A 23,666-nucleotide genomic window follows, 5' to 3' on the forward strand; every position below is an offset into this window, starting at 1 on the left:
CCAGTCTTCAGGCTTGACAGCATCAGGATCAGAGATCTTAGCCCTCTCGTCCCAGTCTTCTGGTTTTTGGTCTTCTGGATCCTCAATTTCCTTAGGTGGATTGACTGGGGGGCTCATGTCATTTAGCAGACTTCCACGGTTCACAACGGTCTGATCAATTAGGATTTCAAAGCTGTTATCTGGATTCAATACTGCAGATGAAAAAGTAGCGGTTGAAATGGTAAGCTTTACAAAACATAAGGACAACTTAGTTCCCAAGGTTCCAAACTGCAAAATCATACAACAGGACATCTTTAAAAATCAAGGTTGTAACAGTAAAACTAGAGCAATTCCAAAAGGCACTGTTAAGACTTGTTAAGCTATAAAACGATCTACCTTCATGCAAGTCATAGTGTATATAGACATACTGATGTGCATTTGCTATACATCTCATTAGTGACAAAAAGACAAAGAAAAGAAATAGTCAGTAGCTCCTATACTCCATTTCACTTGCCTCCATAGATTGAAAATTTTCCCCAGTGGGAAGTGTGTTTTGGGCAGCTTGCTGCACAGAATCTTTTATTCAAAGTAGCCCTGCCTACCAGACTTAAACCAGGGTGAAACCTACCAGATTGTACATTATTTTTCCAGCTTTTCAATTATTTTAGTAACTTGCTTTGTATATTGAGTGTGACGTCCACTGTAACCATGATCCATCACGCATCAAGGTCCCTCCGATTGTTATATTTCTGACATGAGGTAGCATGGGGTGTAGCGCGAGTACAGTTGTATTCCAAGCTACGTATCAGACAAGCATCCATTCACCTTCACTCTGAGGGGAAGGAAGGGTTGGTCGCATGCGAATCCAAGCAGATACATGCATCAGAAATATGATTTACGGTGAGTAATGTATCCCTTCTGAGGCTTGTGGAATCTGCTTAGATCACATACTGTGCATAGATTAACGAACAGTGGAAGAAAAAGGTGGGATGTGAGAAGGTTCATGAGCGAATAAATATCTTAGAACCGGTTGTTCCACTTGTGACGGTCTTGGAATGAGGGTCAATGCAGCAGTGCAGAGTGAAAGTATGTATTGCGCTCCATGTAGCTGCTTTGCAAATACTGTCTAAGGGGACATTTGCAATGAAAGCCAGAGTGGCTCCAGTACCTCTTATGGAGTGGGCAGCGTTTTATCCGGAAGGGAATAGTATGGTTGGATACATCCGACTATCCACCTAGAGATAGCATTCTTAGAGATGCGGTCACCTTCTCTGCCTGGCGCTATGGAGACAGTTGATCTGGCTTTCTTAGTGGTCTGGTCTACTTAGTAGAGGACTGCTCTCACATCTAGTGTGTGGAGTTTAACTTCAGCAGAGCTCTTGGGTTCCTGGAAGAAAGCCAGTAGCTCAATAGACTGGTTTATATGAAATTTGGAGATGAATTTAGGTGAGAACCTAGAGGGATTGCGTAAAACCAGCTTGTCCTTATGTATAGTAAAGAAAGGATGCTGCACTGACATTGCCTGGATTTCACCAACCCTTCTTATGGAAGTGATGGCTAAGAAGGCAGTTTTATAAGTCAAGTGTTTGAGACTAGAATTGTGCATAGGCTCGAATGGGTGTCCCATGAGCTTAGGAAATAACACATTAAGGTCCCATCCTGGCAGCGGGTTAGAAATTGGAGGGTGAAGTCTCTTTGCCCCCCCCCCCTTCCATAAATGCTTTATGTGAAATGGTGTAGGCTGACAAGGCAGCCAGGTGGACTTTTAGGGAGATGAACACTAACCCTGCATCTAGCAAGTGGAGCATATAGGTTAGGATGTTAGATGGACTACAAGCTATGGGATTGATTTGCTTAGTCTGGCACCAGATTACGAATAGTAACAGTGCCTAGTATTTGGTTTTCTCGATTCTTTCAAGAGATCCATGCATCTCTGTGGTAGATTGAGATGTCCGAACTCTAGGACTTCAGGAGCCATGCTGGCAAGTTCATGGAGTGTGGTTGTGGGTGCACAGTTAGCCTTTTGTGCTGGCTGAGTAGATTGTACTGGCCCGGGAGCTTGATGGGAATCGCACATCTCAGGTTTGCGCAGATGTGAATACTACGGTTGTCTTGCCCAAATAGAAGCAACTAGGAGAAGCGCTGTCGGTTCCTTGTGTAACTTGTTCACCACATTCCTCATGAGAGGAGTTGGGGAAAGCATAGGCAAATTTCCCTGACCAGTTCATCCATAAGGCGTTCCCCTTGGAGCCTGGCTGGGGGAACCTGGATGCGCAGTCTGGGCATTGACGATTTTTGCTTGTGGCGAAACAGTCTATAGTTGGGAATCCCCATTGAGAGAAGAGATGTTCTACGACTTGTGTAGACGCCACTCTTGTTCCTCCGGTAGGAGCTCTCTGCTCAGCGAGTCTGCTAGAGCGTTGGGCTCCCCTGGAACATGTTGCAATGACAGCAACATTTTCTGTCTGAGTGCCAATGTCCAGATTGTCTGTGCAACTCTGGATAGATTTGGAGAATGTGTAACCCCCGTTTGTTGATATAAACCATTGCTGTGGTGCTGTATGTTAGGATCTGCACCGACAGGTTTGTTAAATGGGGTCCGAATGCCTGAAGGGCTTTGAATACTGGCAGAAGTTCCAGTACATTGATGTGGTTCTGAGCTGCAGTGCGAGACCACAGACTCCGAGCTGTGTGGTGAAGGTAGTGAGACCAACCCCCCCCCCCCACCCTGCCAGTGAGGTGTTCGTTGTGACCACTGCCTGTATCTGTGGGTCGAAGGGTTTCCCTCTCGTTAGGTTCTCTCGTCCACCAGCAAAGATTTTGTACAAGTGTTGGCAAATCGACCACTAGATCGTCCCACTGACTGCTTGCCTGAGACCATTGTTTTGCCAACCACTCCTGTATGGGACGCAGGCGCACATGAGGAACCAGGTATATGCAAGATGCCATCATGCCTATTAAACACATTGCTTTGCGCACCCTTATCTGGCAGCCGGCCTGATAATGTGGTATTTGCAGTAACAAATTCTTTACTCTTTCCTCTGAGGGAAAGACCAATCCTTCCTCTGTGTTTAGGATAGCTCCTATGAACTGTTTCAAGTGCTTGGCACTAGGCTTGATTTATTTTCTCGTTGATTGAGAAGCCCAAAGAAGTCAACTGTTTGGATGTTTTATCTGCAAATCGGAGGCGATTCCCCGGTTATGAGCCAGTCGTCCAGGTAAGGGTAAACTGGGATTGCTCCCCTGCGCAGGTGCGCTGCCACTACCGCCAGTACCTTTGCGAATACCCTTGGAGCTGAGGCTAATCCAAAGGGCAGCACCTTGAATTGGTAGTGCTTGTTCGCCATCTTGAAAACGCAAGAAATTTCTTTGCGCTGGGAACATTGAAATATGAAAATAGGCATCTTTCATATCTAGTGTTGCCATGTAATCCTTTTTTTTGTAGAGGAATGAACTCTTGTAGCATAGTCATGAGGAACGTTTTGTGGCTTGACAGAATGGTTTGCAGGGCGCAAATCTAATACAGGGCGCATTGTTAGATTTTTTTGGCACAAGGCAGTAAGTTGAATAAATACCCCCGTTTACCTAGTTGGTTGGGACCACTTCTATGGCGTCCTTTAAATGGAAGCTCTGTTATTTCTTCTAGAAGGATCCGCTGATGTTCATCCGAGTGGACTTTGTCGTGGGGGTGGTCATGCGGACGTTGGAGTAGTTCTATGCAGTAGTCCCCTGCTACCGTGGACAGCATCCATCTGTCCGAGGTGTTACCCTCCCATGCGTGGGTGAAGTTGAACACCTGAGCGGAATGTCGTGGATAGCCTTGGAAGGCTTGTCCTCGATTGATGCCATAGGAACCCTGGCCTTGATTGTAGCCGTATCGTCTGAATTTTGGCCCCAAAAGCGTCAAAAATTATTACACCTTTGACCAGTAGGCTGGTTTGTGAGCTGACCTAAAGATTTTAGAGTGTCATACTCATCCTTTGCTGTCTTGAGTGAGTCTTCTACAGCCTTGCCAAAGAGCACATTAGGTTCCACTGCCATATTTCCCAGAGTGGCTTGTGTTTCTGGCCTAAAGCCTGACTGGAAAAGCCATGCAAGCCTCTTTATAATAGTCCCCTCTGCAATGACTCTCCCGGCATTGTCAGCTGCATCGAAATTTGACTTGAGACAAGTAGATACAGCCCTTCCATCTGTTGCCACCTGAGCTAGTAGTGATTTAAGTGGCTCCGGGGCGGACAAAAGTAGCGCAGAAACCTCCTCCCACTTATGGCAGTTATAACTTGCCAAAAGTGTAGCGTTGTTGGCTATTCTCGTCTGGTAGGCTGCAGAAGAGGTGACCTTTCTGCCCATTGCATATATCTTCTTGCTTTCCTTATCCGTCGGTGCCTCGAAGGAAGCAAGGGCTGTGCCTGCTCTTTTTCTCGTCGTGGTGACAACCAATGAGTCTGGTTTCAATTGGCCTCTTATGTATAATCGGTCTGATGGTGCAGGCCTGAACCGTTTTGCCACACGCGTGTTAACGGCCGGTGCGAGATTGGGCGCTTTTAAAAAAGGATGTATTCTGCCTTGTACCGATTTTAGCAGTGGGATAAACTAACCTACTGTCTTTTTGTCCTCCAATATTTGTTCAGCGAAGTCTCTATCCTGCTGTACCTCCTGTGTGTCAATTCGGAAGTGTTCCGCCGCTTTGGCTAAGACTTCATTGAGGAGGGGTTGATTGTCGACAGGGGCATCTACCACAGGGGAGGGTCCTGCTTAATCGAGAATCTATGGAGTACATGTTCCCCTCCTGTCAGCATCTGGATCTGCTTCATCCCCCATAATAAAGTTCATCTGTATCCTCATTAAGTTGACGGTCCGATAGAATGAGAGATCCTTTTGGTCTTCTGGATCCATTTCAGGGTCATATAGATCTGGAACTTTGCTTTGTACGGTGACACTAGAGCGAGACCTCTTAGAAGGGGGTTGAGAGGGTAAGGCAGAGGCTAAAGAGCAGGAAGGGGCTGAGGTGGGAGGAGTGGAGTGAAAACTTAATCTGGGTTCTTTTCATAAAAATTCGCCATAGAGGTCATTCTTCGCATAACCGCATCGATGTCTTGCGAAGACCATTCCTTCGAACTTGGGATTACAATAGGTTGAGTGGAAATACCCATATCCTCATCAGTGGGAGGTATAATCTTTGGCCTAGTCTCTTTGGGTTTCTCTATGGGCTTGGACAATTTTCCCTTTTGTGATGACTTGTCCCTAGTAGGACTCTTGTCCCTATGAGGGGGTCTTAGAGGACTTATGTTTTTCCCCACCCTGGGTCCCAGAGGAGCGTTTAACAGACTTCTTGGGACCTGCCATTTTATCAGAAAGAACGCCGAACTTCGGGTGTGGGAGCCGAGGCTTCGTCCGCGGAGGATAGACCTTCAGAAGGAGTGTCGTGCGACACCCTTGCCGTCTTTCGACGGTTGAACCCCGTCGTGTGGCAATCTTGAACGAGATTGCCCAGAGGATCGGGACTCGGTGGATCTTTCACAGGGTGTCGAACGTTGTCGAGTATTCGACTCATCTGCCGAATGTAGACTGGTGCTTGTGCTTGGTGGTGTGTGCATTTGCAGCGCTGCCGGGTGTAGTCCCCACAACATAGCCGCCGGCCTGCCCTACGGGGTCGGGGGTCTGCGCTTGGTCGGGGGTCTGCGCTTGAGTAGCCGAAGCTGCTCCGATGCCCTTGCCGTCCGAAAGTGCAGAGTCACTGCCATCACTAAAGGCAGCCTCTACCTCCATGGCCTAGAGTTGCCTGGTGTAGTGGGGCGTTTTAGGCTTGAAGAGCCTGCCCGCTCGACAAGACGTGGTCTCTCGGGGAGACACAAATTTCAAACGGTTTGTCTAACCACAGGAATTTGCGATTACACTTGGGGCAAAAATTTCAAAAAGGTGTATTTTCCATAATTATAGGTTATGGCAGCTGGGCAAACAAAGCGTAGGAAGGGGAGTATTTGCATCCTAAAATGGCCTCCCTACTGTCTGGGCCGAGGCCCGGGGTGGCCTTCCAAAGCCGAACGGTCCGTTGCGGTAGTCTTCGATGGGCAGTTTTTCGGTGTTCACCAGCATGGTGTTTCGGAGGTCGGTGAAGGGATAGAAAGAAATACTATTGCTAATGTGAATAGTCAATGGCTTTACACCGAAAGGAATGGCGGACAAAAACAATCTTAGGGATCCAGATGCGGGAGGGATCATGGGTACAGTACGTCACACTAGGGATAGTATTACTGGCACGCCCAGTCAACGTGCCTTCGAGTTTCAAAAACAATGAATACTCTGCAGCTTCCACTAGATAGATTGATTGATTCTCTCTCTCTCATAGATAATCCTTCAAGATGAGTACTATAATTCAAAAATGTAAGCAACACACTTTGGTAATAACTGTTTCAGGTAAAATAAATGAAACCAAGACAGCATGGCTGTCTTTCCTCGGATTGGCCCTCCCATGTTCAACTTGGGTCCTTCCTCTCCTCTATTTCTATCTCTACTTGTGGTGTTCCCCAGGGGTCTAACCCCTCTCCCTGGCTGTTCAACCAATACCTGGCACTTCTTGCCCACCGCATTGCCACGCACTGCCCCAACTTCCAGTGCTATGCGGACACTCAGCTCATTTTCAAGCTACCCTCAGCCTCCTCTCCCTCTCTCATCTCAGACTTTCTGTCCACCATCCAAAAGTGATGCCCTGCCAATGATCTTTGCCTTAATGCCAGTAAGACCGAGATTCTCAGCACACACGCTCCCTTTCCGGTCACTCTCTGGCCGGCCTCTTTGCCCGCTTCATGCTCCCACCTGTGAGGCTAAAAACCTCAGAGTCCTCTTAAACTCCACTCTCCTCCTCTCCTCACATCTGAGGTCTCCAAGAAATCGCACTACCAGTTGCACCTACTCAGAGGTATTCTACCTTTCCTCGCATTGTCCAGAAGCTCCCTGTCTTCAGAGCTCTGGTTCTTTCTAGGCTGGACTATTGCAACAGCCTCTTTATAAATCTGCCTGCTTCTACTCTCTGCACTCTGCAACTCATCCAGACCAGGACTGCGAGACTTGTCCTTGGCCTCAAGCCCAGGGATCGCATCTCCCCCATCTCTGAAATCTCTGCACTGGCTCCCAGTGGCTGCGTGGATTATATTCAGAGCCCTCTGCATTTCCCACAAGGTCTTCTGGGGCCTGGGGCCTCAATACCTGCAACTTTCTCTTCCCAAATATCTTCCTTCTCGAGCTCTTCGCTCATCCGCCTCCAACTCCCTCAGGGTCAGTCGCTTCTCCAAGCAACAAGTTGGTGGTATATCTTTCTCCGGCTGGGGCCTCCACCTGGAACAGCCTTCCGGCCTCCCTGAAACTTCAGGAGAATCTATTGGGGGTCCTGCCCCACCTTTTGTTGTGGCACTCTCCTCACCCACACCAAATGGAGGGGGCTGGGGGGGCACATCATGCAGTCCTTCCTAGGAGGCTCAGGGAGGGCTGCATGAGGTGTCCCCCCCAGCCATTTGGGGTGGGGGAGAGGGCCACCACAAAAGGTGGGGCAGGACCCCCAATAGATGGGGCAGTAGGGTTTGGGCACCCTGGGGCCAGATTGGCACACTAATGTGGCCATCTGCGCCAAGCGAAGTTGGGTACACAAAAAAATACAAAATCGTAGGCTGCTTTTTAGGGGGGCTGAGGGGCACCCTAAATTGGCAGCGAATGTTGTACTGCAACGGGGGGTGGCACCCCCCCTCCCCCAAATGGAGGTCCCCACCTCATGCATCCCTCCCTGGGGTCAGATGCCCCTTCCTAGGAGCAGATATCTGCCCCCAGGGAGGGTTACAAGGGGTGCCCCCCTTCTACTTCAGTTGGGGGGCACCCCCTTTTCAATCAGTAAAAAAAAAAAATCAATGGTGGCTAGTGGTCCCCCTCACCACCCCTACTCCCCCCCTCTTTTTTTACATTCCCTGGGGGCAGATGGACAGCCATCTGACCCAGGGGTTTATGTGCATGTGCCCCCATGCTTTGAGGGCCTGGGGGGGAGAGGGGGTAGAGGGCTGCTTACTTGAAGCAGCCGCCCCCCACCCCCCCAACTCACAAACAACTCAATGGTGGTTCAGTGGCTTGGTGGTCACGGATCGGCGCAGAGTGCTGAACCGTGACCAGCAATGCGTCATATCACCCCTGGGGCAGTGATCATCTGCCCCCAGGGGTCTCTGGCGCTGTGGCCCCCATGCTTTGGGTCCACTGGGGGAAGGGAGCCGCTTACCTATTAAGCAGCGCCCCTCCCCAGGCGTCACAAACGGATCTGTATTGATCCGCCGGTGGCATCGTGGATCGCGCGCCCTGCACCCGATCCATGGGCAGCAATGCCACACAATGGGTATCGTTGGAAAGGGGAGGATCCCCTTTCCAACGATACCGGCCTCGATCTCCGGCTGTATTTCAAGCCGGAGATCGAGGCGGAACAAGGTCTTACCTGCTCTCTTCCCCGTAGCAGCCGAAAATGGCTGCTGCATGGAATTTACTTTGTTTCACGCCGACGTGAAACTGAAGGTAATCCAGCCCTCTGGCAGTGGGGGGGGGGGGGGGGGGGACCTCCCCCTCACATAGCCCGGGGGTTGGATTACAGTTTTGATCAAGCAAAACAGAGTGCCTTAACCGACGAGCCGGCTCGTCGGTGGCACTTAAGGGGGTTAAATGTGTGAATTCATCTGAAAATAATATTATCCACTAGCCTGGTTCATGGTTCATTGTGACCCGGGGTGTTTGTAAAGGTGGGTGTGAGAGGGGTTGGGTACCTTCTCAATCTGAATTCTTAGAAAATAAAGTTATTTTGATTTGGTACTGGCCTATGATGCAGTGCACAGAGTCCTGGTCTGGTGTGTGGCGTCCCTTTAAAATCCTTAATGGGCAAACTCCTAAACGCACAAATCAGCACTCAAGCATCATATGAGCAGCAAACCAACTACCTAAATTCTACCAGGGACCGTGAAGAAGCAGATGCAGCATCAGACCCAGTCACTGGATTCATGATTAGGCAGATGAATCTTGCAGCAGCAGTTGAGTGAAGCAGCTTCAGACAAAGGATTCTTTGGGGTTCTGCGATTTTGGCGCCTTTTGGGACCCAGTGAAACAATTAGCACCCCGTCGATCCATTTTGCTTTCTTGGACAGCACGCCTCCCAGTTAAAACTGGTTCCAGGAAGAGCAGAAGACTAAACAAAGCAGAGTTTGAGTACTCTAGGGTAAAAGCACGAGTGTGGAAAAAGGTTCCCACTCACTCAGGGGAACAGACCAACATTCCAATAGTCCAGCAAAAAGTGCTGGGAGACTTGCACGTGGAGGAGATTGTGTGCATAAACATGAAAATCTACCCAACACTGGACTCCGACTAGCCAACAGTAGTAGGATGGATGCATGAGGTATGTGCTACTACAACACCCTCAGAATCTATGTGAATATTAAAAACCCTAGAATAAATATATTGCATAAACACATGCAAATTCAAGACATTACTTAATCAGTAAAAGTTCTGCAGAGTAATCAGATTTAGAGTCCAATATTTTGCATGGGCTAACATCTATTAGTTCTTCCGAAGTACTACATGTCGTCTTGAGGTTTAGCCAAAACAGACAGGGGTGCTCCCGTTACAGGAAGAACGTAAGAAGTGCTGCTGCTATCCAAAATCCTCATGCCATCAACACCCCTTTTCTATTGATAATTACTGGAGTGTATACAGGTACAATGTGTGAATTGTGTAAATGCTACAAATATTAGGCTCCCCTACTATTCTATAAACACACCAAGCATTTTAGTCACCTGGTGCTCTGAATTTGGCAAGGCAGCTTTCTTGCTCCTACACACGTTTTCCCTAAAACAACCAAAGCATTCAAATGTTGCCTTTTCTTTTTTTATCTTCTACACCCTCGCACCCAGTGGGAAGATTGGGATGGGTGCATTTAACCAAAACAGTCTGCAGAAGTAACATCTGCCTTCTGAAGCCTGGAATCTGTTTTAGAGTTACATGCTGCGAGCCCCATGTGTTCCCTTCATAGGAGTCTCATAGGCCGTTGATGCACTAATGCTTGGTGAATGCGTGCAAATACGACACTTCCTACCCTATACATATGTAGTCTAGCAGTACCATTGATCAGAGATGCCTCCCACCCAACCCCCTCCCACTGTTGCCCTCATTGAGGCTCGTGTATATGGCAACTGTCTACTTGCCATATACCGACTGCTTACATCAAGAATGTTATCTGATCAGCAAAGCTAGCATTGCTAGATGTAGCGTACAACTTTGTGATGATGGTTAGGAAAGATCTCTTTTGGCAACTTTGCCTTCATAGTTCTATTGACCCCCCCACCCCCCCGCTCTCTTTTACACTTTTATAAACTTTCACCCTCTGGATGGAGAACCCAAATCACCCCCCCAACCTCCCTCCCACCTGCCCGCGCGAGCAAAGAGTCACTCGTTAGGAAAGACTAGGTGGAGGGCAGATGGACGTATCTAGAAGGTCCAGGTACCGCGCTCTTCTGGCCCAATGAGGATCATGTGGATCTGAACCTCCGTAACATTTGAGGAATGATGGGGACCGGAGGAAACGCGTACATAAGTAGGAATGACCAATTCACGACAAAGGCGTCTCCTAAGGCTCCTCTCGGAAGAAATTCCCTTGAGCAGAATCTCTCGCACTTCCGGTTGGCACTGGTCACGAAGAGATCCACTTGTGGGGCTCCCAAAAGGGCAAAGATCTCCAGAAGGACTTCCTGAGCCAACTCCCACTCATGAGAGACCGTGCTCTACCTGCTCAGAGCGTCCACCGCCGCATTCTCCTCTCCGGCCAGATGTACTGCTGAGAGTGATATTCCCGGCTGGATTGCCCAGAACCAGAGCTGTATTGCCTCTGCACAACTGGAGTGACCCTGTCGCCCCCCCCTCTTGATGAGGTAATGCATGGCCACTGTTGTCCATTATGATCAGGACACTCTTCCCCCGCACAGACGGCAGAAAAGCCTTCAGGGCCAGCTGGATGGCCCGCATCTCCAACAGGTTGACGTGGAGTTTGGACTCTGAGACCAACGACCGCTGGCAGTCAAATCATCGGCACGAGCTCCCCATCCAGTGAGGGTAGCGTCCGTCACTATGGTCACCTCCAGCCAGTGTCACCAAAATGGCTCCCCCTTAATCAGGCTCCCCTCATTGGCCCACCACAGAAGATCCTGTGAGACAGAGTGGCATCTGAACGGGATCCTACATCTTGCCTGAGAATTATGACCACTGCATCTTGAGGACCCTTTGCAGGGATCTCATCCTCAGCCTGGCCTTTGGCACCAGAAAAATGAAGGATGCAATGAGGCCGATCAACCTTAAGAATTCGAAAGCCGGGCGACACTGGGCATGTTGAAATTTGTCCACCATCTGCACAATGTGATGAGCCCTCACCTTAGGAGGCAAGCACTTCTAAGGACACAGCCCCGATGCACTGGAGCTGTTGGGAAAGTGTCAGATGCGATTTCTTGAAATTGAGACAGAAGCCCGGGTTGTGGAGGCAGCGGCAGGTGAGACCGAGATGATCCATCACTTGCTCGGGAGAAAGCGCACGGATCAGTCAATCGTTCAGGTAGGGGTAGACTTGGATCCCCACCCCACCCCCCTGCCTGAGATATGCAGCCGCAGCCACAACCACCACCACCATTAGCTTGGTGGAGACCCTCAGGCCGGAGGCCAATCCAAATGGCAGGACCCGAAACAAAGTGCGAGCTGCCAGCTGCAAACCTCAAGTATTTCCTGTGCTTTGGATGAATCGGCACATGAAAGTAAGCATCTTGTAGGTCCAGAGACACCAACCAATCCTGAAGTCAAGTACCCGGAGGACTTGAGAAAGACCATCTTGAACTTGTCCTTCCTGAGAAGTTTGTATTTTGTGCTTTATGAAGTTTATATAGCGCTTTAATCCAAAGTACTTTACAAGAGGAACAGGAAAAATACAACAAGCATTAAACAATTGAATCACAACCAGAGAACAATGCAAAGAACAAAGTTTGTTCAACCCACGGAAGTCCAAGATGGGTCTCAAACCCCAGTCAGGGTCAAGATCTCCTGCAGAAGGAGCCGATCTGGAAGCTTCAAAGAGACTCCCCGGTGGATTGTCGAGAGGCTGCTTGAGGAAGGGAAGGCAGTAGTCATGGGCTACTGTTTCCAGAACCCACGCATCCGAAGTAATAGCTTGCCATTCTTCGAGATGCTGACAGTCTGCCGTCAACTTGCGAACATGGCCTCAGTTGTTTTGGAGCGGCTGCGGCACCACCTGAAGGCAAAGAGGCAGCTGCCTCAGTGGCTTTGGCACCCCCACGGGTACTTTTATGTTGACCCCTTTGACTGGCAGCTTCTCTCGTCTTACCAAAAGAGGATTAGAAACAAAAGGAACCTCCCCTCCATTACAGTGCCCTAGGACGAAACGGCTGAGGTTGACGCACAGCTGCGCTCAAAGATTTAGCAGCAGCTTTTGAGGTCTGCAACCTCTCAGGGCCCTCGTCAGCCTTTCTGCCAAACAAATGCGTACCATAAGTGCATGTTCAAAAGACGGGCTTGCACCTCCAGAGCAAAAGGAACAAGTTACTTACCTGCAACTGTCCTCCAGCAGTCAGGCTGGGAATCCTCAGTAAAGGAAAAATCAGTTTAGTTTCTGAACTGTCTTTCTACTAATAACCAATGTCCCATACTGCCCCCAGCCAATGAATGCTCTCTACCTAAACCCCTCCTCTGGCAGCCATCTTCAGATTTGGTAGCACGTAAAGTGGCAGTAGGACCAAGAGAAGACCCACATAGGTTAGAGGGAGTGTTCGCATGCAAATCCATGCCAGACCCATGCTGGAGAACAACAGTCACAGATAAGTAACTTGTTCCTTCTCCAGCATGGGGTCTGGCATGGATTCACATGCTCATGAATACAAGAATACATAGCAGTACACATGCAGCCACGGGAGGTGGCAATGCTCGCATCTCTTACCTCCTCACCAGGCTCACCTTCAAGCGAACCGGTTGCGCAGCACTGCTTGGCCGACTGACTCCTCCCTTGAATCCCGGTCGACGCAGTAGAATTTCGTGAAGGTGTGCGTCGACCTCCACGTAGCTGCCCTGCAGATGTCCAGCAGGGGCACACCAGACAAGAATGCTGTAGTAGCAGTGGTCGCTCTGGTCGAATGGGCTTTCGGACGGCCAGGCAATGGTCGGTTTGCCAACCGGTGACATTGCCTAATGCAGCCCGAGAGCCATCTAGAAATGGAAGCCTTGGAGAGGGCCTTCCCTTGGTTCACAGGGCCAAAATTCACAAACAACTATGATTTCTTCCGAAAACTTGGTGTGGTCCACGTAGACCTTCAGACCTCTAGCCACATCCAGCGAGTGCAAAGTCCTCTCAGCCGGCAACTGGCAACACCAAGGGTTCATTGAGATGGAAGTCCGACGGCACGTTGGGCATGAAGGAGGGGTGCGTCCTCAGCACCACCCTCGTCAGGTACGGCAGCTTACAGGAGAGGGCTTGAATCTTTCCCACTCGTGCGGAAATGATGGCCACAAGAAACGCTGTCTTCCACGTTGGGAGTTTCAGCGGCGTTGAATGCAAAGGCTCGAATGGCGGGCGAAGGAGCCTGTCAGCACCACATTGAGCTCCCACGCCAGGGCCTGAGCCTTCACCGGCAGGAACGAGCGGAACAGTCCCTTCATGAACTCCTTCACCAGGCGGTGAGACCACAGCAGCGACCACCCCAGAGTTCTGGTGTAGCGGGAGATGGCTGCCAGATGAATTTTGATGGATGCATGCACCAGCCGCGCCTTGGTCAGCGACAGCAAGTACGGCAGCACTTGAGGGGCCGTAATCCATAGGGGGTTGATCTTCTGTGCACGGCACCAGACAGAGAACCTCTTCCATTTATGTCCAAAGCACTTCAGAGTCGAGGAAGCCTTGCCTTGGCAAGTACCTCCTTGCAGTCCGCTGGGATGTCGTAGCCTCTGAACTTTGTGCTGCAGGAGCCAGGCCAGCAGGTTCAGAGATCCTGGGTCGTGATGCATGATCGCGTCTCTTCACTGGCGAGAAGATCTGTGTCCATCGATAGCTTGACTGGAGGGGACGTTGACATGTCCAGAAAGTCCAGGAACCATATCTGCCTCAGCCACGCCGGTACGACGAGTATCCTCCTGCACCGGGACCGTCTGAGTTGACTGAAGAGTCACAGGGGCAATGCATAGAGGAACAGGCCATCCCAGGTGAAAGAGAATGCATTTCCCCATGCTCCCTGGCTGGGGAAACCTGCTGGCAAACCTCCGGCACCACACATCGATCTGGTGATTGCCCCATCGTCGGAATAGGAGATCTACTTGATCTTGCCGAAGCTCCCATTCGTGGCAAGAGCGCTGCGTCCGGCTGAATGAGTCGGCGACTGCTTTCTTCACTCCTGCCAGGTGAAAGGTTATCAGGAACATCCCCTGGGCGACGTCCCAGTGCCACAGATCCTGTGCTTCCTTGAAGAGAGCTGGGGATCTGGTGCCCCCTGCTTCCGGATGTAGAACATCGTGGTGTTGTCAGTGAAGACCCTTACCACTTTACCCTTGAGGGAAGGAAGGACCCGAGGGCCCAGAACACAGCCCGAAGCTCCAGGACGTTGATGTGCAGTGACCTCTCCTCCGGGAGCCAAAGGCCTCTTGCGTGGAGTTCTCCGGTGTGCGTGCCCAATCCCTCCAGGGAGGAGTCAGTCTCCTGATGCGCTGGGGTCTGTAAGTCCATGCCCGCTGCGAGATGCGTACAGGTGCCCCACCACCGACGGAAAGTCCTGTTGAGGGAGATCTCGTCTTCGAAGCTTCCCGCCACTTGTATCCACCGAACGTAGAGGAACTCCTGCAGCGGCCGCATCCGCAACCTGCACAGTCGCACGAGGTAGATGCATAACGACATGCGGAGCAGGGACTTGATGGACCTCACCCTGGCTACTTCCATGGTCAACAGCCGTTGTATCATGCCCAGGATGGCCTTCATCCTCTCCTCTGACGGTGAAGCCAGCCGCGTCACTGTGTTGAGCCTGGCTCACAGGAACAGGGCATCCTGCGATGGCACCAAGCAGGACTTCGCAAAGTTTATCAATCCCAGTTCGGTGAGCAGGCGTATGGTCCTCGCTATGTGGACGACGGCGAGTTCCCTTGACTTCGCTCGGATGAGCCAATCGTCCAGATAGGGGTAGATGTGGATCCCACGCAGGCGCAGATGCGCCACCACCAGGCACCTGAAGACTTTTGGTGCCGGCTTCAAACCAAAGTGCAGTGCCTTGAACCGAGTGCCGCCCCCGGACCACGAAGCGTAGAACGTTTTGATGTCCTTTGTGTATGGGGATGTGGAAGTATACATCCTCCAGGTCCAGCGACGACAGGAAGTCCCATTCTTCCAGCTGCCCCAGCACATGCTGAAGGGTGACCATCCAGAATTTTTGGGATTTTATGTATTTGTTGAGGCGGCGGAGGTCCAGGATAGGCCGCCAGCCGCCGGTCTTCTTTCTGACAAGGAAGTACCGCGAATATACTCCAGAGCCTCGGAGTCTCTTTGGGACGAGCTCCATCGCGCCCTTTGCCAGCAACGCTCTTACCTCCAGAAGTAGCGGTGGGATGTGGTCTTCTTTCCTGGCCACCGGTGGAAAGTCAGGCCACTTCCTTTGGAACGCCAGAGTGTGCCCGTGAGCCAGGGCATCCAGCACCCAACGGTCGGTGGAGATGGATTCCTGCACGCTGATTAATTTCGCCAGCCGGCCTCCCACCGGGGTGCTCTGGTGGAGGCCTGACATAACGGCCGGTTCAGTCCTGCTTTGCCGAGGCCTTGCCACCTTGTGCCCCTTGGCGACGATGTCCACCAGCCTTGGTGCGGCCTCTGTAGGCTTCCTGCGAAGAGCGGGCCGTCTGACAGTACAACGAAGAGCTGCCGCCGAATCCTTTGGAGGCACCTTGAGACTTGCCTCCCAAGGTCCGAAAGGACCGCAGTCGCTGATGTAGCATGCCCAGGGCAGGGGCAGTCTCGGTGTCGGCCTTAATGGCCTGCAGCGACTCGTCCACTGCCTTGCCGAACAGGTTGTTCCCGTCAAAAGGCATGTCCAGTACCCTGGTCTGTATGTCCTGACGGAAGTCTGTGGCCCTGAGCCAACTGCGCAGGCGAAGGCAAACTCTGTTGCCCATCTGGCGAAAACCAGTGTCTGCAATGTCCATGGCTACCGTGATGGCATGGTCCAACGCCACCTCGTCCTCTTGCAGGATTTCAAGGGCTTGCGTCCTGTTGCCTGGAAGTCCAGGAGGGGGCGATTTTGAACCACAGCTCTCTATTGTAGCGGGCCACGATAGAGCGCGTTGGCCGCCTCCATGGTCGTCGCTGCAGACGAGATCACCCGACGTCCCATGGCGTCTAGCTTCTTCCCCTCGCCGTCCGGCAGAGAAGTGGAAGTCTATGCCATTGCCCCTGCCGGTTTCTTCTTTGCTGCCGCGGAGACCACCGAGTCCGGGGACGATTGCGCCCCGAGTCTGGGACCTGGTTCTTCTCGAACCGGTCTCTTTGCAGGGGCTGTGGACGGGTTCTTCAGAAGAGACAGCCCTTCGTCCCAGATGTCGTCCAACAGCAGGACTGAGAGGACGGTCTTCCTCTCGTCGTTGATAAAGGAACCCCTCCTGTTCTTTGGGGAATAGCTGGAAAAGCTCCGATGCCCTGGCGATCATGGTGCGAAAGGAGCCAATTTCGTCGGGAGGGGAAGCCCGTGGAGGGGGCGACGGGAGAACTGTTAGTCATCACCACCGTTGTCCGTCCCATCCCTCGGCAGAGGGGATGGAGGTGATGGATGGAAGGGCGGGGAGGATGGACTCTCCTCAACTTGGATGGAGGACTCAGATGGTCCAGGTGCCGCTGGATCGTCCGCTGGAGGTAAGGGCAATCTTGTCCTCATCTCTCTGGTGTGCAGTGCCAAAAAAATGTTATTTGACCTGTCAGTCGGCAGTGGCATCTGTTGCGCCAGAGCGTCGGCAGAGGCGTGGTGTCCGGTTCCTCGGCTCCACCCTTGCTCTCTTCGTCTGCCTCGTCGGGACCCTTCCCGTAGGCCCTGACCTCGAACTGGGGTCGTCTACGCAGGCTTCGCCAGGGCCGTCACGACTTCCTCAATCGAGGCCTTAACCCGGTGAATCTGGGCCTTCACGACCTTCGGCGCGTCTGAGGCCTTCACCATGGGGGTGGGGTGGTCACTGCCTCGCTCCCCCTTGGCTTTCTCAGTCGGGGCCGACCGGGGCTTCTCCCGAAGCCGAGCCAGAGCGTTGGCTCGTGGTTGATTGCTTCTGCGATGTTGCGCCCGGCCTGGCAGCCGAGTAACCCGACCAACGGCGCTCCCGGTGCCCATGGACTCGCAGTGCTTTGCCTTTTGTTGGGCCCCCGCCGCCGAAGCGCCCTCAAATGTCTTAGAAGACTGCTCAGACTTCTCCCCTGCTGCTGGGCTCTTCGCCTCCAGCCAGTTAGCAAGTAGTGTACAACAGTCCATGATCCGGACGGACATGTTCTTGCACAACGCACAGACCTCCGCCATATGCGACTTGGAGTGCAAGCTGTAGAGGCACTGGGAGTGCTCATCATCCTCCTCGAAGATTTCTGTAGTCCACATCCTGGGCAGATCCTAAACAGCTTGGATCCAAAGGGCATAGAGTGTCCTTGGTCTTGGGCCATGTCCACGCGGGGTAGGCCTCAAAGACCTTCCGGAATCCTCCAAGAAGTGAAATTCAATTAAATTCCACCCTTGAGGGGCATAGAGATTTCTGAAACAGGTCCACATTAATCTGAAGATGAATTGGTGGAGCTTGAGGTCCGATTTGACTGAAAAAATAAGAGTAAACTCCTAGAAAAAACAAAACGCAGTAAAAGCTCGAGAGCTAATCAAGAGTACTCCCAACACTTGAACTTGTGTAGTAAAAATCTGAAGATGGCTGCCAGAGGGGCTTAGGTAGAGGGCATTCATTGGCTGGGGGCAGTATGATCCAGTGACCAGTGATTGGTTATTAGTAGAAAGAGTTCAGAAACGAAACAAACTGATTTTCTCTTTACCAAGGATTCCCAGCCTGACAACGGGGAATATTCATGAGCATGTGAATCCATATGCCAGACCCCATACTGGAGAACCAGCCTTTCACAACCATGCAAGTCTGACTATAAGGGTGCTCGCAGCCATGGACAGGCTAACAGTCGGCCGTGGCCAATCCCGACTGAAGGAACTCGCACATGGCATCTTTGCCATCTCGTACGAGAGCAAGGAACCCATCCCTTGTTTCCCCCCTTCGGTAATATGCTCAACCGCTAGAGAAGCACAATTCCACAGTGTGTGTGAAAATCTTGCCAAGGGACAAGTGGAGTTGGCAGACTTCAGCGCCATACTCCCTGCAGAAAAACCTTGCGTAACCATTGAAGCGTTTGTTGTCCCCATCAGGAGGGATGGTGGGATACGCCGCCTGCCTTGAGGTGGCCGTAGCCGCCTGAACCTCCAAACTCTGGAGTGGGGTGAGATGAATAGGTAGCTGGGGTCGCTACTGGAAGGGTGGTATTTTTTTAGTTAATGATTCGTTAACCACCGGAAGAGATTCCAGTGACTGCCATGCAGCCGCCACCCTTCTCTGCAAAGTCAAGTGGAAAGGTAACACTGGGTCAGAGGAGGGACCTTGATCCAAAATATCAGTTAAATCATCCTGCACAAAAGCTTCCGGAGGACTAGACCAACCAAGATACTCAGTGACCCTAGCCATCAGTCTCCTATAGGATGACTCAGCATGAGCCCCAGGCTCAGGTCTGCCAAACTCCACTTCCAAAGAAGGTCTTCGAAGACCGCTCGGACGTCTTCTTGGGCTCACCTGTCGCTCGGCTTTTTGCCTCCAGCCAGTCAGACGTTTACGACGGTCCTTCATGGTACGGGCGGACATGTCCTTGCAGAACGCACAGTCCTCCACGTGAGACTTGTCGGAGTGCAGGCAGTAGAGTCACCGGAAATGCTCATCCTCCTTGAAGACGTTCTGTAGTCCACATCAAGCGCAGATCCTAAACAGCTTGGATCCAACGGGCGTCGAGTCTCCCTTGTGTTCAGCCATGTCCACACGGGGTAGGACTCAAAGATGTTCCGTAATCCGCCAAGAAGTGAAATGCGATGACAATGTGCCCTGAGGTGTGAGAGATTTCTGAAACGGGTCCCTGTTAATCAAAAGAAGAATCGGGGGAGCTTGAGGCTCGATTTGACTGAAAAAATAAGAGTAAACTCATAGAAAAAACACAATACGCAGTAAAAGCCCAAGAGCCAAGTACGAGGATTCACAACACTTGAATGTGCGGTAAAAATCTGAAGATGGCTGCCGGAGGAGCTTAGGTAAAGGGCAGTCATTGGCTGGGGCAGTCTGACCCAGAGACCAGTGATTGGCTGTTAGGAGAAACAGTTCAGAATCAATTTTTTACTGAGGATTCCCAGCCTAACGGCAGGGAATATTCATGAGCATGTGAATCAATGCCAGACCCCAAGCTGGAGAAAGCGTGATACTCAGAGAACACCACTAGATGGCAGACTATGTATATAGCATGCAAGTCTGATCAGATACTTATGCCCCATAATTAAGGTGTACGTTTCTCAGTATATCAAAGTGGGGGGAGGGGGGGAATAGCCCTGTGTTAATTGAAACTTTGTCTCAATCTAGCTCCCCATCCTAGAGTTAAGCCAGACTGCTCTGCCTAGATACTTAAATTGAGAAGTTTGGCTTACATTTTGGATTGGTGGTTGTACAAAAACCGCCATAACAAATGTGTTCTCCAGGAGCCAGGCAAAGGTAGGGGAGCCCAGCTCTTGTGCCCCATGGACCCAGTTTGTTCTACAGCTCCATAACATGCGCATTTTGGATTCTCCCCAAAAGTAGGCAGGACAACAAATTGCTACAACATGGCTGTGATGCAAGCCTCCCTCCACTTGCCAATAGAGAAGAGCAACTTCCCAGAATGTTAGGTACTGCATTTTATAGGATGATTTTTCCCTATTGATTCTATGAAATACCAAGCATATTGTTTTGACCTCTTTTGGCACCCTCATTGGCACTTCATCCCACTTCTTGGACAAGTAACATCAGCCCCTAAGATTACGGATACAGGTGGGAACTTGCTCTCCGTGCTACACCTCTATGTATTGCCACATGCACTATAGAGAGTAGGGTAGGGGAGCAGTTACCCCTTCTCACTGTCCGCCTCACCGACAGGCTGCTCACAGTATACATCTTTTAGGTTTATATGGGCCCGATTCTGCACCTTGTTTTACCGCATATGTGCCACTACAAATTCCATAATTGTTTATTTTGTTCCTGAAGGCCCATGTCTGAGGCCCAATGCATTTGGTCATGCCTCTTCGAGTTCTACACCAGAAAACCTTTTTCTACCATAACAAGGAGCAATGGCAGATGTGCCAATTTGTGAATATACATTGGTGTGTAATTAGCAATGCCCAAAACAGACAAATACAATTGTTAAACAACCTGGTAAATAAAGAAAATTCACTGCAATCATCTTTGGGCATTTAAAGAACTGCAATAAAAAATTCTGGCCAGAATCTATGTGCACATTTCTCTCTGAAGTAGCTCTGTTGTCGCCATGAATTTAATCATTGCCCTGTAAGTGCTAGCTTTTTAAACCATACCTGAACACTAGGAGATATCTTCGACAAGCTAAGCGTTTGAGCTGTGCAAGATGCGTGCATTTCAGAAGTTATAAGGGCGCAGGATTTTCTCCCAATTAGTAAGCCATTCCCTTCTTACCTAGTGTATACAGGTGAGTCTTTTTATCAGAGAAGTAGGCCTTGAGGTCTGCATCAGGGCGCTTGGAATGCTTTTCCTCATACTCTCCAGTTTTCAGATTCTTGTGCCGGAAGATGAAGTGCAATTTGTAATCCTCACCACATTTATCAGGGCCAAACATGATAGTATATGGGGTCTTATCCTGGAATTGATCCTGTAAAAATATAGAACGAACAAGTAATGAATGCACAAAACAAAAAGATGCTAGACAACACCTTCCAGCAAGAGAGGAGTGCATCACTCCATAATCTTCATATCAAGCTGCTCAACATTACAATATGACCATAAAAGAACAAGCGGGATCTTTAGGAAACCCATTTAATCACAAGACCCAACTTGGCACTGTACAAAAATCATTCAATTCAAGCAAACAAATTCTTTGCTCGATACACATTACTTCAGGGGATTCTGAAATTATACTGATTGTTAAGATTATTTGAAACTGCAATATTCTATAATATACAAATGTTATGTTTAAGTATTTATACTGCACCAATGTAGTGGTCTTCTAGTGCTGGACCTTGTCCACGAAGTTGCACACTGTAATCCTGCCATTATGGCGACAAATTGAGGATGCCATAATGCATGAAATTAAACCATTTGGTAAAGTGTGGCAATGCGACTCTTCCTCGACAAGAGAGCCACGCTTCTGTTGATCAAAGCACAGGTGAAAGATAGAAATAGCAGCAGGCCACCCCACATATGACAATGTATCTAAGCAGATTTGCAAGCCAAAGAAAAAGATCTATGCCCAAACTCAGGAAAAAGTAGTTTAGGGACAGGACTCTACACTCATGTAACCCTATGGAGAACAGCAGACATTTACCAGCTGAACACCCAAAGAAAAGAATTTGTTTTTATATAGCGATTTAATCTAAAGCGCCTTACATAGAACATATTTACCCACATTACTACTATTACCCAATCGGAATTGGTACTACTGTTAAGATGAAGACTTCTAAGGAGCGGGCCAACTCAGGACACCTTTAGGGTGTGATTGATTTTAACAGCCACTACGGTCAGGGGGCGACAGGCGATTGTTTAGATGGATTTCTCAAATATGGCATGCTAGATTGATTTCAGGAGGCCACCCTAGTTATAGTGAACAGGGGAACTCTGGGAGTTTAGCCAAACTCAATCAAGCTAAGCATGGAGCATGTTCAAGTTTAAGTCTCGGCAGAGGTGAGCGGTATCAGAGGTCCACAATGAGTCCGCAGTGAAATACACAATGATTATACTGGACAGGCATTTACAAAAATACTCTATTATAGGCCCAAAAATACACTAGGAAAATTAATCTAGCTGGTACTATCATACAACACGCTGAATGTAAACCATACATTCACCCACGGTTTTGACAATGCAGTCAACTCCTTTACACCTAAAAGGAAAGTTAAGTAGTTAAGCAATTGGGTAACAGTCCACAGGAATAGGAGCCCTCACTTTATCAGTCAACCCCCAAATTCAATGGAGTCAAGAGCGGGGACAAAGTTAAAAAATGTTCCTGTGGGGACGAACAAGGTTCCAGAAGGCCTGCCCGGCTAACTATCGCCCAATCTCCATCACTCCCTTCCTGGGCAAGCTCCTAGAGAAACTGGCCATCTCCCAGCTAAATCTCCATGCTGAATCTGTTGGTAGTCTTCATGACCATCAGTCTGGCTTCAGAGCTGCCAGAAGCACGGAAACTGCTCTCCTGAACATCCGTGAGGATCTGCTCTCGAACCTTGACTCCAACACTCCGTGTGTTCTCATTTTGCTCGATCTCTCTTCTGCCTTTGATACTGTCAACCATGCCATCCTGCTCAACCGTCTCTGTGATAACCTGGGTATCACTGGTCAGGCTCTGGCGTGGCTGACCTCTTTCCTATCTAATCGACCCTCCCAGGTCCAACTGGGGTCCTTCCTCTCGGACATCTTTTTCTCTACCTGTGGTGTCCCCCAGGGATCTAACCTCTCTCCCGGGCTGTTCAACCAGTATCTGGCACTCCTTGCCCACCGCATCGCTCCTCTCTGCCCCAACTTTCAGTGCTATGCGGGTGATACCAAGCTCATTTTCAGGCTACCCTCGGCCGCCTCCTCCTTCCCTCATCTGTGTCTGCTATCCAGGAATGGTGTGCCGCCAATGACCTGAGATTCTACTCATCGGCACATCCACTCCCTCCTTCCCTGCATCTCTATGGCCGGTCTCTCTTGGCCCTCTTCCTGCAAGGCCAAAAACCTCGGGGTCATCTTCGACTCCACACTCTCCTCACATCTCTGATGTCTCCAAGAAGTCACACTACCAGCTGCACCTCCTCAGAGGTATTCTTCCTTTCCTCTCCTTCCCCCAGAAGCTCACCGTCTCCCGAGCCCAGGTTCTCTCAAAGCTGGACTACTGTAACAGCCTCCATCTAAATCTGCCTGCCTCTACACTCCGCCCCCTGCAACTTATCCAGAACAGGACTGCGAGACTTGTCCTTGGCCTCAAGCCCAGGGACCGTATCTCTACAGGACTGAAATCTTTACACTGGCTCCCAGTGGCGGCGAGGATTAAGTTCAAAACCCTCTGCATTGTCCACAAGGCCTTCTGGGGCCTGGGGCCTAAATACCTCCAACTCTCTTCCTAAATATCTTCCTTCTCGAGCTCTTCGCTCATCCGCCTCCAACTCCCTCAGGGTCAGCTGCTTCTCCAAGCAACGAGCTGGGGGTAGATCTCTCTCCGCGGCAGGGGCCTCCCTCTGGAACAGCCTTCCTGCCTCCCTGAAACGAGGAGAACCATCTCCGGTTCCCGAAGCACCTCAAAACCTTCCTCTTTGCTTCTGCTTTCTCTCCCCCCTCTCCCT

At 50.4% G+C, this 23,666-nt stretch overlaps 1 protein-coding gene across 3 annotated transcripts in view; it reads right to left on the reverse strand.

Moving 5' to 3' along the window:
- The window catches only part of CANX (calnexin), a 745,024-nt gene that overhangs the window by 268,321 nt on the left and 453,037 nt on the right, over positions 1 to 23,666 (reverse strand). For all 3 annotated transcript variants that reach the window (XM_069654105.1, XM_069654104.1, XM_069654106.1), the window contains exons 7-8: positions 20,806 to 20,998; positions 2 to 191 (exon numbers count right to left, since the gene is read on the reverse strand). In XM_069654105.1, the coding sequence (XP_069510206.1) occupies positions 2 to 191; positions 20,806 to 20,998 (383 nt within the window). The remainder of the gene's footprint in view (position 1; positions 192 to 20,805; positions 20,999 to 23,666) is intronic.

This window comes from Ambystoma mexicanum, chromosome 3q (genome assembly GCF_040938575.1).
Source record: "Ambystoma mexicanum isolate Mex_15411 chromosome 3q, UKY_AmexF1_1, whole genome shotgun sequence".
NCBI lineage: Eukaryota > Metazoa > Chordata > Amphibia > Caudata > Ambystomatidae > Ambystoma > Ambystoma mexicanum.